Source organism: Gordionus sp. m RMFG-2023, chromosome 2 (assembly GCF_954871325.1).
Source record: "Gordionus sp. m RMFG-2023 chromosome 2, tfGorSpeb1-WG-v2, whole genome shotgun sequence".
NCBI lineage: Eukaryota > Metazoa > Nematomorpha > Gordioida > Chordodea > Parachordodidae > Gordionus > Gordionus sp. m RMFG-2023.
In genome coordinates this window covers 7,000,259-7,018,608 of record NC_088776.1, presented here as the reverse complement: position 1 = coordinate 7,018,608, position 18,350 = coordinate 7,000,259, and the positions used below count along the sequence as shown (strand labels likewise).

The 18,350-nt window shown below is 29.2% G+C and overlaps 1 protein-coding gene across 1 annotated transcript; it reads left to right on the top strand.

Annotated features, from left to right (window-relative positions):
- The first annotated feature begins 397 nt into the window (after positions 1-397).
- LOC135924026 (DNA topoisomerase 3-alpha-like) lies at positions 398-17,962 on the top strand. The gene is made up of 17 exons (XM_065459074.1): positions 398-471; positions 511-638; positions 682-806; positions 847-1,066; positions 4,686-4,939; positions 7,393-7,498; positions 7,615-7,754; positions 8,097-8,250; positions 10,973-11,163; positions 11,500-11,701; positions 12,347-12,482; positions 13,041-13,293; positions 13,376-13,477; positions 13,758-14,022; positions 15,473-16,339; positions 16,621-16,952; positions 17,777-17,962. The coding sequence occupies exons 1-17, from the start codon at positions 398-400 to the stop codon at positions 17,819-17,821; spliced, it is 3,594 nt and encodes a 1,197-aa protein (XP_065315146.1). The 3' UTR covers positions 17,822-17,962.
- The last annotated feature ends 388 nt before the right edge of the window (positions 17,963-18,350 follow it).

The following is an 18,350-nucleotide window of genomic DNA, read 5'->3' as shown; positions in this document are numbered from 1 at the left end:
GAGGAATTTTTTTTGATTGAATTCATGTTCTAAAAATAATTCATTGCATTCACAATATTTTTATAGCTGATAAAAGAGCATTATTAATCTAAGTTATTATTTTAAAACTTATGAAAGGTGTATCATTATAATTAAAAAGGCATAATTAATAATGTGTAAATGGCGGCGAAAATTTTTTTAACTTTGAGAAGGATTTGCATGGATCTAGAGAAAATCATGTCATGTAGACGCTGATGCAGGGTATTACTTAAATTCTTATATGCTAAACACGTATACAGACTGTTGTGTACATTCATTTATCCCTCTCTCATCATATGAGCGATTTTTAAATTTTTTTATGCTGCATTTTGTAATAACATGCAGAAGATTTATAAGTATAAGTAGAAATAGAAATAAAATGGTTTACATATTGAACGTAGCTGAAAAAAATGATGCTGCTAAATCCATTGCTTATTATATGTCGAATGGAAAGTTTATTTATTAACTTAACTATATATCAATTGTATGTAGGTTTAAAAAAAGAGAGGGGTTTTCTAAATTTAATAAAATATATGAATATGATTATCAACTATTTAATCAAAATTGCAAAATGGTTATGACATCTGTATCAGGACATTTAATGAATTATGTATTTCCAGGTAAAATACTTTATTAAATGTTAGTTTGGATCATGCTAGTTAGATAGATATAAGAAATGGTTCTCATGTTCACCCTTGGTATTATTTGATGCCCCTATAGAGAAAAAAGTAATCCAGGATGGTTTAAATATCGAAAAAACTTTAAAGCATGAAATTCTTAAATGCAAAGTAATATTTATATTAAAATATAATCATAAATACATTTTAGTATTTAATTATATGGACTGATTGTGATAGAGAAGGAGAAAATATAGGATGTGAAATTGTAAAAGTATGTGAATCTGTAAAACAAGCATTACAAATTTATAGAGCCACATTTTCTGAAATAACTTCTAAATCAATATCAAGGGCTTGTGAGACTTTAGGTCAACTCAATTTAAAAGTCAACAATGCTGTTGATGCACGACAAGAATTTGATTTAAGGATAGGTATTATATAAAATTATTACCATATTCTGAATTTCCTTAAATTAGCGGGGGACTTTAAGGTGGTTTCCTCAAGAAAGTTTTATTCAACATAGACTCATTTAATCCATTAGTTAGGTAGGTATTTAGCATTGTGTTTTTCAATAAAAAATGCATTGTTATTTAAATTGAAATGACATTTTTTTTAAATGTAAAAAGTCATGAACCATCTTGCTTAAATGTAAAAAAATTACCAAATATTGTGTATATTTTTAAAGGCAAAAAACACATTTACCAATTTGCTACCATTTTAAGCAAAGTTATGTACCTGTTAAAAATATCAATCGGGTTTGGTTTTAGGTGGTTTAGGAGTATTTGGGTTGTATATAAAATTTATATTTATATTTAAATCATAATTAAAAAACTAGATATAAATCGAATTCTTGGTGGGTGATGTATAAAAAGTATGCTGTGCATTTTTATCAGGGTTGGGCAAATTTTCAGAAAATTGTATTCGGATACAGATACTTTATAAAATTTTGTATTTAAGATACAAGATACTTTAGAAAAATTTCAATAAGATACAAGATACTTGTATTTTTAAAAAAAAGTATCTAAGATACAAGATACTTTTTAAAAAAACTTTAAATAGTCAAAATCAAAATGTATAAAGCTTTATTTTCTTATCTATAATATAAATTTATAAAAAAATATTTAAAATAAATTGTAGAAAATAACAAATTTATTATAAAAGATAATGCGATATTCCATTTAATAATTATATAATTAGTAAATAATAATAAATCAGTATCATATATCAGCATTATTTTTTAATATTATTAATTTTTAAAATGAATTATCGTTCAATCTTTGACGATTTGGTCTATTAACCATATTAGCAAAGCTAAATAATCTTTTAACGGGGGCTGAGAAGGGTAATATTGTGTTATATTTAATAAATATTTCTTTTATATATTTATAACTATTTAACATATTTATACTCCGCCTGTCATCTTTCATATAATTTAGGACCTCTATTTCAATATCATTTATTGAATTATTAGAATTGGATGTGGTACTTTTATGGCAAAAGTAATCATCATCTTCATCAATTGAAGATTTTGTTGAAGTATTAATTTCAATATTATTTAAAACAATTATAACTTCATGTAATAACAAATCCTGAAGGTATTTTTTTTCTTTTTCACCATCAATCCAACGATTTTTAATATAGGGATGAGAAATAGTTGCCAAAAATGCACTTTTAAAATTGTTATCAAAATCATATATATTTTTAAATCTTTTATTTAAATAATTTTCTCTGGCAATAGCTAATGGTTTGCAAAATTGTAGATTGGTTTGAATTAAATTTGTAATTTTTTTAACGACATTTAAAATTGGAGCTGATTCTCCATAATAGCAGTTGATTTCCCTCTGTATTTTGTCAATCGCTATAGCCAATGGGGCCATTATATTGCAATATTCTTCTAAATATTGAATTTCAATATCTCTTAATTTAGGTAATTCTAATTTTTGACATAATTTACTAAGTTCTCCTTTAAATTTTAATAAACTATGAAGACTATCATACAAACTATTCCATCTAGTGCAACAAGGTGTAACTAATTGTTTTTCTAAAACTGCTTTGATAAGTTCTGCAGTTTTAGGCCTATTATTTGCATTCCATAGCTTAGTACATTTAGCTATTGCAGGATGATGAATTTTAGAAATGTTAGGAGAATCCTTAATAGCTCTCTCGACATCTGTTGTAGTAATTAGACTTATCGTATGGCACAAACAACGAATGTGTTGAGGCAATGTTATTGAGGCTTCTTTAGCCCTTAAATAAATAAATAAATAATTTTATTTGAATAAATTTTTTTAACTAAATTTATAATATCATAATAAATTTTAAAGAAGTATTAAATAATACTTTCAATGATTTCGAATTCTATACATTCATCATCATTGATGTCAAAGTCATTCTCTACAGCTTCCATAGAATATCCAAGCTCCTTGAAAGCTTTCTTAAAGTTAGAGCCGTTATCTGTAATAGTTGCTATAATTTTTTCGTCAATACCAAAGTCACGATGAATTTCTTTATTATGATCATCTTGAAGTACTTCAAAAAATTTGTCATTAAGTATGCTTAGTTTAAATTTATTGTTATAATTTTCGGTTGAAGAATTATCTGAAGACGAAGATAAACATATTATTGTATTTTCTTCTTCCGTAATTATAAAATAGACAGATATAAAACGATTCAAATATGGTAGTTCTAATTGTTAGCAAATTGCTATATGACGACCAACGTCATATATCAAAAATTATCTTAAAATATCTAAATTTTGATTAAATTTTTCATTTAAATCTTAAAACAATATCATTTTAAATTTTAATACTATTTAAATTAACCAATATAAATTTTTTTTAAAGTATCTGTATCTTTTTGAATACAAAGTTGGTTAAGATACAAATACTTTTAAATAATATGTATCTTAGATACTGGATACAAGATACTTTCCAAAATTTTAAAAAATAGATAAAAATATCCGCGATACTGCCCAACCCTGATTTTTACATACTTTGCCATGAATTAGCGCTAACTATGAATGCAGGGTTAATAGTGCGCCCAAATCAAGCGTTCCAACTCTGCGTTGCCAACGCCAAAATGCATTTCAAATAGTTAACATGCAAATTGGTCAATTTATCACTTGGCATTAATTTTTTATTCTTCATTTTGCAATATTATTTAAAATGTAAAAAAAATATGTTACTTACTTACCTTTAAAAAACGAATATTTACAAGTTAAGGAAATTTTAAAAAAAGGCAGGCTATAATATAGTTTATAAAACAAATTCTTTTTTTTTTGTAACTTAGATCGCATTTATAGTAAACCTGTTTTGTTTAAGCGTTGCGTTATTTAACTCAGCTTTATTACAGCTGATTCAGTTTTAAAAACTGAGTTAAGATAAAGCTAAAATAGGGATAATTATTTTATATAATATTTATAAAAAAAAATCATATAACCTTTTTATCGAATTCGCTATTATTTTTATAATTGTATCGCTTATTTTTTATCAACGCATCGCAACATATGTTTTTCAAATTTTATATAGCGTCATCATTATAACGCTCCATATTTATAAATTTATACCTTAATTTATTGGCTTTATTTTAGAATAACCCTGCGGTAAATAACGCAACGCTCGAAGATAACGCGTTTACTATAAATTAGGCCTTAGTTAAAAAAATTTGAATCCGCCATATTTAAACAATTGATTGCGTTACGTTTTTTTAATTAAAAAAGTGCGCGGCAAATCGTAAACTCTCAATTTATGCGCACTTTTAAGATTAACCTGGTAAGCGAGTTGTAACTGGGACTAATATATATAATATAACTTTTTACCAGGGTTTAACATTTGCTCAAAATTCAAAAATCTTCAATGATCCTTGCTCTTTTGAAGATCAAAAAATTTGAAGATTTTTTTTTTACGAAAGATCTTTAATTTTTTTGATCTTCACAGATTTTTGCCCAAAATTTTGGGTTAAAACAATCTTCAAATGCTCATTTTAAGATTTTTGTTATAAACCCTGCTTTTTACCAAAGGGTATCTTTTCTATATTTTATCATGATAACAGGCGCAGCCTTCACGCGTTTTCAAACTTTGAGGTTTCAAAAAGTGTTCCCTCATGACCTGAAAGAAAGTTTAATGAGTTACGGAAGCTGTCAATTTCCCACCCTGGGTTTGGTTGTAGAGAGGTACAAGGAGGCTGAGAACTTCATATCGGAACCATTTTGGAAGATAAGTATGACTTACTTGAACCCCGACAACAACAAAGAAATCGAATTTTTGTGGAAAAGGGTCAAGGTGTTCGACCACAGTGCTTGCTTAGTTGAGTAACCTTTGTAATTTTAAACTAAAAGTTTAAAAAAAATTGATTTTGATCTGGGATTAAAAAATTATTAATCAGGGACGGAAAATTTAATTTTAATACAAATATAATATTCCAGTATTTCATTAAATGATATTTGTTGTATTCAAATGAAATATTTATTTTAATTTTGGCCAACTATATATATACATTTTTAATATTCAAAACAAATAATATTATCTTTAGTTTAAAGTTCATTTACAATAATATTTTCCATAAAATAACATTCAAATTTATAAAATTAAATAAATATTTCATTTGAATACAACACCTCCCTCTTTGAGATCTAACTGGCCCCCGTATTATTCGACGATTCTACCCTCTCTCGCACTGGTAAAATGGGATTACTATTCGATGTAATCTCTACACTTGGGCAATATCTTAACTTGTGTCCTCCCCCACAGGCCCAACATTCCAGGTAGAAATTGAAGGACAAGAAGGAACCTTTACAAGGCACCTGAAGCAAGTAAGACTTAGAAGCTTAGAGAAATGAGAAATATGCGAATAATTAGAAGAAATAAATTGATGATAGACCTGTTATGAGAATCATAGTTTCGAAAGAAAGGAAATTGATGATAAACATATTGATGAGAATCATAATTTATAAAGGAATAAATTGATGTTAGACTTAATTGAGGGAATCATAAATTGGGATGAAATAAAATGGTATAGACCTAATTATGAGATTCATAATTTATGAGAAAATACAAGGAAGTATAGATAATTAGGAGTTAGAGGAATATATATAGGTTTATAAAGTAATTTATTTAGATGGCATCATACTTCCGAGTTGGGAATAAGATTATAAAGATGGAGATCAGAGAAGTGGACAGATCGGCGGAGTCCAACAGATGGATAGAGGCAACAAGAACGGAGGCACAGCAAAGATATGGGGAATGGTTACAAGAGGTGCCTAGAATGCCAAGATTCGAGCGTAGGATAGAACCGTATGGAATAAGGAGAAGGCTGGAATGTTGGGCCTGTGGGGGAGGACACAAGTTAAGATATTGCCCAAGTGTAGAGATGACATCGAATAGTAATCCCATTTTACCAGTGCGAGAGAGGGTAGAATCGTCGAATAATACGGGGGCCAGTTAGATCTCAAAGAGGGAGGTGTTGTATTCAAATGAAATATTTATTTAATTTTATAAATTTGAATGTTATTTTATGGAAAATATTATTGTAAATGAACTTTAAACTAAAGATAATATTATTTGTTTTGAATATCAAAAATGTATATATATAGTTGGCCAAAATTAAAATAAAACACAGAGAATTGTTTGATTTAAATCTAGCGTGCTAAATAATATTAGAAAGGAGATTTGTTTTGATTTAGATAGAGTGTAATAAATTAATTATAGAAAGGATGAGTTCCGATTAATTGTACGGTGATTCTATCAAGTGAAAGGTAATAAAAGTTAATTAATAAAATTAAGTTAATTAAATTATATTTATGTCATGTTATTATAGGTTCTTTTCATAGTAAGCATTTATTAATTAATTTAGTCATAATAGTAATCTTCTGTTTAATTTATATAGATTTAATATATCTTTGATACCTGCTATCCCACAGCAGTTGTTAGCTTCTGAGTATATACGGAATACTATATTAAAGCCTGTGTTTTGTTTTTTTCCACTTGCGTTAAAAAACAGTTTTACTTCCTTAGATATTATTTATTATAATGAAAAAAAATTATATGACACATAAGTTCAAATATGATTTTCTGCTCGGTCGGTTGTTTTAATGTAAAATGTTAAAATTTTTAGTCTGTCATACATAAAGAAAGAAAGAAAGAAAGAAAGAAAGAAAGAAAGAAAGAAAGAAAGAAAGAAAGAAAGAAAGAAAGAAAGAAAGAAAGAAAGAAAGAAAGAAAGAAGGAAAGAAAGAAAGAAAGGAAGGAAAGAAAGAAAGAAAGAAAGAAAGAAAGAAAGAAAGGAAGGAAGGAAAGAAAGTAAGTAAGAAAGAAAGAAAGAAAGATAGAAAGAAGGAAGGATGGAAGGAAAGAAGGAAGGAAGGAAGGAAAGAAAGCAAGAAAGAAATAAAGAAAGGAAATCAAACTATTAAATGGAATATGAAACTTGGTCTTAAATAAAAAAAATTCAGGATCCTAGAAATGAAGAATAAATGTTTTGTTCCCATTCGTAGATCGGATTAAGTTCCTAGAGTTTGTTTTTTTGAAATGTAAATAAATGCTAGATTTATCCTTATGAAATGAATGACAAATGGAGGTTTAAACTTTGTTTTTAGAACCAGATCCATCCGATACTAGGAGATTTTATAAGGGACAGGTTAGGTCTCTTAAATTTAGCCCTATTAAGTTTCCAAAATTGCCATTTAAAAAGAAAATATTGCGTATAATTATCATGACTAACAAACCACGTTTTAAAATTTTTATTTTATAAAATATTTTAGGCGATGTACAGTATATGTATGGAAAATTCTTTGGCCAAAGTAACCGACATTAAAAGCAAACCCAAGTCTAAATGGAGGCCCGTAGCCATGGACACGATAGCATTGGGTAGTCAATTTATTTTATATTTAGTAAATTGGAATACTATAAATCAGGCAATTTCTATTTATTTAAATATTCGTTTAATTTTATTTTTTATTACTTTTTTTTCCCACTTAAAACAGAGAAGTTGGCGTCTCGAAAATTGAGGATCGGCGCTAAAGAGACGATGACGATCGCGGAAAAGCTCTATCAAAAAGGTTTCATAAGTTACCCGAGAACGGAGACTAATATTTTCCCTAAAGAATTGTCCCTCAAGCCTTTGGTAATATTATATTATGCAATAATATTATTTGTTACGATCTACGAAGGGATCTAGGCTTCGGAAAGATTACCACTCGATGGCATTATGGTTGTCATAATTAATTTAGATAGTTTAATAAGTCCCTCCATAGTGGCGTATTAAAATCTGGCTAAGTCATTAGGAATAGATGAAAGAGAACTGGCTTCTATTTCAGATAGCCCATTTGATGGGGTTGGGGGGAGGGTGCTAAAATATCAAATAAACCTCAAGAGTGGATCTATTTAATATATCACGCTTTAAAATCACGGGAGCAATCTTTACACAAAATGATTTTTTTTAAAATATGTGCATATGTATATTTAGATCCAAGCTCAAGTCAATGATGCTAGATGGGGAGATTTCGCTAGTCGCTTATTAAACGATATAGGTGACAATTATCCTATGCCCAGAAATGGGATCAAAACAGACAAGGCCCACCCTCCCATTCATCCCATCAAATATTCCAATTCTTTGGAAGGTATTACATTAATTTTTATTTATTAAGCTTAGATTGACTATATAATTAATTAGTGCTGTGAAGTAACGTCAAAAAAGTAAAGTCGTTACTAACGACGTTACTTTATCTAAAGGTAACGAGTAACTGTAACGCGTTTATTTTTTTTAGTAAAGATAACGCAAAACGTTACTTTACTCGATACTTTATATTTTTTCTTAAAAAATATCAATAAAAAGAAAAACATATTTTATTGTATTATAAAATTACTTTTATTTATTTTTTAATTCTTAATATTAATAATTTAAGTCGAGTTTTAATTCATATCAACCACTTCCAACATTTTTTTTAAAATTCTCTTTTTTAAATTATCAGTCGAAATCAGAGTTGTTAAACGCTATTTTTAAAAGTAGCGCGCTACCGCTATAGCTATTTGTCAAAAAAAGTAACGCGCTACCGCTTTCGCTATTTGTCAAAAAAAGTAGCGCTCTATTAGCTACTTTTAAGCTACTTTTTATAAAAAAAATTTTAGAAACAAATGAAACAAATTTTTTTTATTTTTTTTTGCTTATAATTAAATGTATAATAAATATTATATAAAAATCAACATTTATAAATATAAAAATATAGTTAGTTTAGATTATAAAAAAATAAGCAATATAAATAAATATTTATTTAAATTTGTTGCATTTTAATAATAATATCATTTCAATATTATCATCCCCAAGTCTAGAGCGACGATCAGAAAGTATAAGCTTTGCTTTACTAAATAATCTCTCGACACTAGCACTTGAGGGCAAGGAAGCTCTAAAAATATTTAATCAGATCAATTTATAAATATAAATAAGTTTTTACCTTCTGTTATGTGTCCAACTATCTGCCGGTATACATACATAAGATATATCTGATAACTCTACTATTAGAGCATCTTTCATCACTTTGAAGTTGTCGGCTATTTTATTCATAAGTGTCTGGCGACATAAAACTGTTGTGCCAGGGGATAAAGTTTTAATCATCATAGTAAATGATGGATTATCAACCAAGGACAATGGCTGAACTGTGTCAATAATAAAATCAACAATTACTTTATCAGCCAATTTTTGTGAAATATTGGCATGTTTATTATCAGTTAATTTGGTTTGGATAGTATTTGTCTTTTTGAATGAAGATTCTCTTATGCCAAAATTTTTTATATGTTTCTCTATTTCCTTATAGCAATTGGCGTGAACAGTCTAATAAAATAAATAATATTATAATGTAAAAATAACAATTTACCTTTAGGTGTTTCTTCATATTATAGCTACTCGATTGATTTGATGATATATTTTTTTTACATTTTAAGCACAGGAATTTAAATCCAGATTTTGTTTTAATATTTATTTTAAAAAATTTTTCAAATCTAGGGAATGGGAAATCGTTATTAGAGCTATTAAGTACATTTTCTTCCATTGAATCTTCCATGTCTGAATCACTTTCAAGGATTTGGATATCCATGGGCGATGCCATTTTAGATTATTAACACAGATTGAAAATATAAATTAAAAATTGAAAATAAATTTAAATTTCAAAATTAAATAATAAATTATAAAATTATAATTAATTATGATATTATATTTAAATTTTCATGTTTATACTTACATTCATTATATTTTTTAAAAAAGTAGCGGCTATTAGCTATAGCTACCAAAAAGGATAGCGCGCTACTTTAACAACTCTGGTCGAAATTAATATTCAAACAAAATTCAAAGTAAATATAATGATATTATTAAATAATTTATAATTTGTTTTAAAAGAATATTATGTCCATAGTACTTACTTTTTCAGATGAAGAAGATTTAATCCTTCCCTGGCCTTAATTTTAATTATATTTTAAACCAATTAAGAAAATTAATGGTACCAAGTCTACACTTTGTAAATGTAAATTATGTCCCAACGCAAATATTTCAACGTCAATGTCAAGTAGCAAACTTAAAAAAACATTTGAAGGTAAAGAATGAATTAATATTGATTCATTTATCCAACACACACTAGAATATTTTCAGATAATGATAAATTTTTTTTTGATCAGGAAATGAATGAAGATCTCTGTGAAGATGATCTTTCAAGCTTTTTTCAAAATAAAGATATTTCCTTAAATATTTTTAATAAATTCCCCGAATTGAAATTTTTGTTTATTAAATATAACACCACTCTCCCATCCTCTGCGCCAATTGAACGTGTGTTTAGCACGGCAAAAGCTGTGTTGAGTACTAAGTGCTCATGTTTATCTGATCAAAATTTTGAAAATCAATTGTTGTTAAAAATAAATAAAAAATTGTTACATAAAGATGTTATCTTATAATATATTATTTTTGTATAATTTTATTCATATTATAATTATATATGAAAATTTTATTATAAAAAGATCTTATCTTATATGTTCTTTTTGAATAGTTTTATTTTACTATATATTGTCGGAAAAAAATTATTATTTTTTTATTTTTTTGCATTATATATAACATTTAATCTTTTAAGTAACGAGTAGCCCGTTACTTTTTTGAAAAGTCGGTCGCGCGTTCCTTTTGTAAAGCGGTAACGAGTAACGGTAACGCGTTCTATTTTTTCAGATGTAACGAGTATCGGTAACGCGTTTCTTTTTTGTAGTAACGTTTACAGCACTATAATTAATACAATTTGTAAAGAAAGTTGTTGAGGATTAACAAAACGCAAAAAATTTTATTTTAATTTTCTTTATCTTTCGTATAAGGTAAGGAAGCCCAAATTTACGAACTCGTAACCCGCCACTTTTTAGCTTGTTGCAGCAAAGACGCCCAAGCCCACGAAACCATAATAGAATGTGTGATAAACGACGCCGAAACTTTTACGACCAAAGGGCTCATGATACTCGAAAGAAATTATTTGGACGTTTATTTCCCTTACGAGTCTTGGAATGATAAAGTATTTACCCCCTCCTCCATCCCATTTCCTCTATATTTATTTCCTGATAAGGAAAATAATAACATTTCTGACTGCTTTAAACCGAAACCAGAGATTAAAATCTTGACTTATAAAATGAAGTTTTAGTTTCAGTTCCTAGAATTTTTTTAAAATAATTCCGGTTCTAAGATATGACCCTCTTGTGGGAGTTCCAATTTCTGATTACAAACTTCGATGATGACTCTTCAATTGAAGTTGCGTCATAAAAACATCCCCCTTCATCACTGTTAGATTCTTTTTACAAAAAAAAATACATTATTTATACGCGATTTCATTTTTTTTATCTCATACGCAAAGAATATTCCATACCTAAATATCGGCGACACATTCTTTCCTAAAACACTGGAGATGAAAGAGAGCAAGACTAAGCCTCCGCCATTGTTAACGGAATCGGACCTAATCACCTTGATGGAAAAACACGGCATAGGAACCGATGCCACCCACGCGGAACATATAGAAACCATCAAAAATAGGAGTTACGTTGGTTGCGTTCCTTTAAGTATTAATTTTTTTAAAAATGGATATTTTTTTCGAAATTAAAATATTTATTTCTTCTTCTTCTCCGTATAATGACGATTTCCGGGTTTACCGGTTTCCCCTCTGATTTTTCTTTTCCATTTTGTCTATCCTGAGCATAAATATTTGTAGGATTCATTTTTCTCATATCCGTCGCTATCACCTTTATCCACCACCATCTTGGACCTTCTTCTAGGTTTTGATCCTCCTACTTCCGTCAAGGTGCATTTTATTTATGTTCTAAAAAAACTGATTATATATGATCGTTATCTAAAAAAAATATATATGAATGAAAATTAAAAAAAACATTTTTAAAAATATTTTAAAACTTAGCGAGGTCTTAATTCTTCGAATAATATTTTTTAAATGACACAGCAAACATTTTAGGATTGTTTATTTTTTTATTAATATTGAATTTTATAACAATTATCACGTCAAATCTCGGGAAATGTTCTGAAGATTTTTTTTTTAAACGATGATTTTAATCAAAAAGTATTTGATAGAACTCTTATTATTAACATCCCCTAGTTATAAAATAAAATAATTTTATTGAGCACGCGTTAAAAGTTTGAAAGAGGGGAGGAACAAACCTGAAAAACCTTTAATTTAATCCAACATCTTTTTATAGGCGGAAATCAATACGACATTTCTAGAACGGACGGTTATGATCAAGGCGAAGACAATGTGGCCGGCGAAGAGGAAGCGGGCGAAATTCCAAGTGATAACAGTTCTAATAGCAAGAGAAAAAGGGGGCCCAAAAAAGCGTAAATTACATAGAAATGTTTCAAAAAATTTTACTTGATTAAATTCGCGATTTAAATCAAATTTTACTTCCACGACCTATCTCACTATTTTTGCCGTTGATTTTACCTTGTTCGCCATTTCATGATTAATATTTAGGGCTAATTGATACGACTAGAAAAAGATTTCCACAATAGCTCTGATAATGGGATTGAAAAATATGAATAACAATTTTTTAGTGGGGAAATTTTATTTATAGTATAATTATTTTTTAAAAATTGCTAATATTACCTATTTTATCATGGGGAGGTGGCGGTGAATAAGAGGAGGCAGGGGTGTTATGATTATCAATTTTTATTTACTTATGATGATATTTGCGTTAACATATTATTCACGATTGAACCAAATTTATTTGAGAAATCCTTGGCAAACAGTATAATAGTTTTTTTTTAAAAATATAATTTTTTCAGGTAAAATGTTTAACTGCCTTTTTTTTCTAATTAATTTAAAAAAAACTAAAAATTCTCAAATTTTTTTAAGTTGATCAAACACTAACTCATCTTTAATTATAATCAAATTAGAAACTCGAACAATAGTATCATGGGATTCCTGCCTAGCAAATTGGGTATGGGTCTGGTAGAAGGTTATAACGCCACTGGTTACCCCCTGGCTAAGCCTCAGCTTAGATCGGAACTAGAGAGAGATCTTAAGGCCATATGCGAAGGGACCAAGGAGAAGGATGCCGTTCTCAAGCATCATTTAGAAAATTATAAAAAGGGGAGTTTATATTTTCAATTTTTTATTTTCGGCGAGAGGGGAGGGGGGCATGGAAATGTTAACAGCAATTAAACTTACTTGTTTTAACTTTATCTATTTGCACCAATTTTTACTCTATATAATAAAATTTTGTGTTTAGATATTTCAAGAAGTTCAAACGAAAGTCAATATGATGGACCAAGCTTTAGCCAATTACTTTGGAACGCCAACGACTCTAGATCAAAATTATACGCATACAGAAGTATTTTTTTTCTTGAATTAAATTTTATTATTTCATTACTAATTCGTTAAATTAAAATACTAACTTCTCTTAGGTTCGCGAACTATCATATAGTTCTAGTTATTAGAATTTTTTATGTTATCATCATTTTACACGTCGAATACTTATGACCGAGCTTTACCTGTATGAGCGACCATTTAAGTCGTGTTTTACTGTTTTAATTATCACAAATCTTTGTCGAAAAATTAACAACACATTTTAATTTGACAATTTTTTTTATATGTGACATAACTAATTAAAGAATATGAGTATCCCCTCCTTCACGCCCAATAGTATTATTAGGCCATGTCCCGCTTGTAACTCTGACATGTATATCAAAAAAGTTCAACCCAAATCAAAAGACGGAATGACGACTCAAATAGACCAAGAGACCCGCCACGACGAAAGGTTCCTCTTATCCTGTTCGAATTATCCCGATTGCAAGGCGTGTCTTTGGTTTCCCAAGCGTTCGATTCTGGATATCAACGTTCCAGATGATTCCGGTTATTGTGATACCTGTCTACCCAGTAAATTTTTAGATTTTTTAAAGCAATAAACTCAGATCCCCCACCAAAGGTCCGGATATGCAAACTTGTATAATTTCTAAAACGAGTCGGTAAAGTCACCGAATTTTAAAAATTATCGGGACAATAAACTGTTAATAATTTAATCTCTAAGGATACCAATACTATAACTATTCAAGAGCGAATACGAATCTAATAATAAAGAAGTAAGAAATTAAATATACTATTCTTATTCGATTGGTATAATTACGAATAGTAAATTATTCAATTCGTTCAAAAGAATGGAATAAGAATAATTATCAACATTAACACCTTTACAGATCCCCATCTTGAGTTGGCCCTAGACCTATGGAAGTCAAACGCCCAAAATGCTTTCTTACCTTTATCCTCCAGACAACAAGATTGGGACCTTTAATCCAGCATTCCGTTGAATTCTTTTATTCGAACACTGTTTTGGAGCTTTCTCTAGATCTTTAACCTAGATATCACCTCCCCAATAAATCAAAATAGTGATTTTCCTTCAACATTTCAACTGAGACTATGAATGACCCGAGGCTATCCCTAACTTTAACCTTGGTTTGCTTCTTTTCAATGAAGAATTTCGGATAGGAAAAGGCCTTCTATCTTGCAAATGTCAGCTTCTTGTCGACAGCATAGGCCATCATCCTCTTCATTGCAGCTTCTCAAAAGGCCGCCACCAATGCCACAAAGCAGTAAATTCGATTATTACTAGAACTCTCCCCTCAGCCAATAATTCATCACCCATTGGATTTAATTTCGCGGACAACATCAGGCCAGACGGAATAACACTCATTCCATGGAGCAACGGAACCCCGTTAGCCTGGGATTATACACGCATTGATCGGTTTATACCATCCTTTAGGCTCCATTTCTTTGGTTAGAGCGGAAATCAGAAAAATTAATAAATATATTATCATTCCTAATATCACCTTAATCTCCGTTGTTTCTATCCAGAGCCCGGGATTTCTTAAAAACATTAGACCAAAAGATGCGATTAATTTCGGGTGATTCTCGGGAAGGTTTTTACCTACGTCAACGAATTACATTGGAAATATTTAGGTCACTTAGTATATCAATCTCTGGTGCGATTACCTAGAAGCACTTTCTCACGTTTTTTTTTAAAACATATTTTTTTAATTTATTATCAAATTTTTATTTATATTTATTTTAAAAAATATATTCATTTTTAATTAAAATATAAAAGGTCAAATAAAATAATTATATTTTTCTAATTCGTATTCGTTTTTGAAAAGATCAATCATATATAAGAAACACTCAGGTTTAACCCGATTTAAGGTCCATGTAGGGGTTAAGCCTTTAAACCTGAGCCGAGCCATTGAATGACCAAATTTTAAAAGATGGATATCAATTTAAGGGTATTATATTTTATATAAAATTAATTTTTTTAAATTTATAAAATATGAAACACAAGAAAATAAATTCAAACTCGTCTGCTTCACTTTTGACCCCAAACACATACCCGCCTTTTTGCCCCGTAATTACACCACTTGTATCGGCGGTTGCGACACTACACTTTCCGATTTTCTGGATTTGAAATTCAACCACGTTAATAAAAGTAAACCCGTTGAGAGCGTCTACAAGGACAACATTCCTTCTCGTCATCAAGGTGATTTATTTCACGATTTCGAGAACGAAGAATTTGGTGACCAACACGACGATTTTGAGGCTGCTATGATGCAGAACGGGGATGAACTATGGGACGATGAGATCGAATATTTATTGACGGAAGAAAGGCCTACTCATTCCGGTAATTTGAACGGATTTAACGATCGTAGTAATAATAACAAGGTAGATCATTCTTCGAGCTCGAAAGGCGGTTCGCACAAAGGTAATGCCGTGAATCAGAATTACACCGATGGATCCATGGGCATTCAACGAGCCAGTAATGCCTACTCTTTCTCCCATATGCCCCTCAGCACCAATAATAAGCTCAACACTTTACAAGATAATTACAAATCTAAGCAAAACCCTTCCGCTGGAAGTGATATTTTGTGCAAATGCGGCAACCAGGCCTTACTACTGACCACCAAAAAAGGCGCGAACATATGCCGACAGTTTTATAAGTGCTCTGCTCGCGATATGGCATCACAATGTTCTTTTTTTCAGTGGGCGGATGGTGTTACAAACGATAATGGGAGACCTTCAAGTTCTAATTTTGAGCAGGTGAATAGTTCAGGACATGTTTCGGATTATGTCAAAATGAATAGACCCAGTGAAGGAAGTAGTGGCAGCCGTTCGTTTTCCAATATGTTTTCATCCTTCCAAGAGAATTTTGACAGTAACATATAAAAAAGAATATTATTATTCTTATGTCAGTATGTTAAAGAAGAAATTATAATAATTTATTATCCTTAAAATCTTTCAACTCGCTATTAATAGGGAGAATATCATTAGTTTTCATCCTCGCACGTTCAAGTTTTTAAGAAAAAATGAAATAAGAAAGAGAGAGAAAGAAAGAATAAGCTACCTTTCTTAAGTTTATTATATATATATATACCTATAGTTTAAACTTTTTAAACTAATTTCCCCCTTTTCATTTCACTTTTAATAAAAATTAAGTTTCTTCTCCTTCCACCCTTACCAAAAATCACCCCGACTCAGCATCTGACAATCAAAAAATCGTGATGTGTAGTTGCAATAACGAGGCCATCATGAGGACTGTCATGAAGGACGGACCCAATAAGGGTAAAATATTTTACACCTGCAACAAAAACAGAGAACTTCAATGTGGCTTTTTCCTGTGGGCGCCCGAAGATTCTAATCTTAGAGAGGATGCCTTTGACAACGATGGCGACGATTTCAATTTGGGCGTGGATAGTTATAACAATAATAAAAATAGGAGATTCAGGAATACCGCCAACTCATCCACAAACCAGAACTATAAAAATGAAGTTTATTTATATTTACTATTATTTTTTTCAAACTTACGTTCCATTTTAAATAATAACAATTAGAATACCGGCCCGGACCCAGATTTTTTCTATTTAGATTTGATCGGTTCAATTAAAATGTCCGGTTTTTGATCGGTTTTTTTTTTCAAATATATTAGCGTAGTTATTTTTTTTTTAAAAAATGAAGCTTTATAAATCATAAATATATAAATTTTTTTAAAATATATTAATATTCTTTTATTTTAAAAATATAATGGCGAGATTAAACAAAGTTACAACTCAAGAAAAAATGATTTTTTTTTGGATAAAGTAAAATTTTATTGTATACTTGTCAATCAATGATTATTAATTCTATTTGTTGGAAATATTGTTAATAAATTAAAAAAAAATTTTTTTTATTTTAATTAAGCTTGCATTCTACTCATAAAGAGTGTTAATAAATAAATAAAAAAATTCTAAGTTCTCGTGCCAGACTTGGACAGTAAATAAAAAAAATTTGGATCCTATCCATAACTGGAAAAAAATTGATTCGGTGACACCTCTAAATAGTGTTGTTAAACAGCCCGTTTAAGATTATAAACCAAAATAACATTATGTAAGCCTAAAGATTTTGCTCATAGCTGGCAGAAATGCTTGGAAATCTATTTGCCAAATTTCGATGCTTGCGTAATATTATTTTAGCCAAAATCTTTGTTGGGCCGTTTTGAATGATCGACCCAAATCGGGCTTTTTAACAACACTACCTCTAAATAACAATATGTCAAAAAAAAATTCGATTTTTTTAAAACAAAAATTAATAACCTTATTTTTATATATATTTTTAGACGGGAAAATTTAAACCAACTTTTATTACGAGGAAAAAATCGTGAAAACATTTATATGGGGAGGTTCGTTCGTGTGCCTGCTCTACTCTTCATTTATTTATTTTTTTACAAATTATACTTAATTGTGATAGATTTGTCTAAATTATGATATATATATTTTAGAATTATATAATGTGTTATAGGGAGATCGGGGGCACACACATGTCATGATTTTGTAAAATTTTTATATAAAATATGTAAATATTAACGAGACATCTTGATATTAGACTTTATATACAGTAAAACTAATCTCCCTTTTTTTAAAAAAAATAATTCAAACTTCGTAAAATATCGAATTTTTCAAGTTAAAAAAAACAGGGCGGATTGGACATAATTACAGGTTACATAGAACAACTACACAGGATATATTAATTAGATGATTTTTTTAAAAAATAAAATTAGCGGTATAACTACTTTAAACGGCATTGATAACCATCATAGATTATTAACAATAATAGAAATGAATTTTTTTTTCTCTTCAAATTAGCGCTGCATTTATAATAAACTCGTTATCTTTGAGGACCACCTTTAACAC

Excerpts from the sequence above, each read along its gene's own strand:
- LOC135924026 (XM_065459074.1), top strand. The coding sequence starts at position 398 with ATGGTTTACATATTGAACGTAGCTGAAAAAAATGATGCTGCTAAATCC. Across the intron at positions 1,067-4,685 it reads AGAATTTGATTTAAGGATAG|GCGCAGCCTTCACGCGTTTT; the intron begins GTATTATATAAA and ends TCATGATAACAG. Across the intron at positions 12,483-13,040 it reads AAAAGGGGGCCCAAAAAAGC|AAACTCGAACAATAGTATCA; the intron begins GTAAATTACATA and ends TAATCAAATTAG.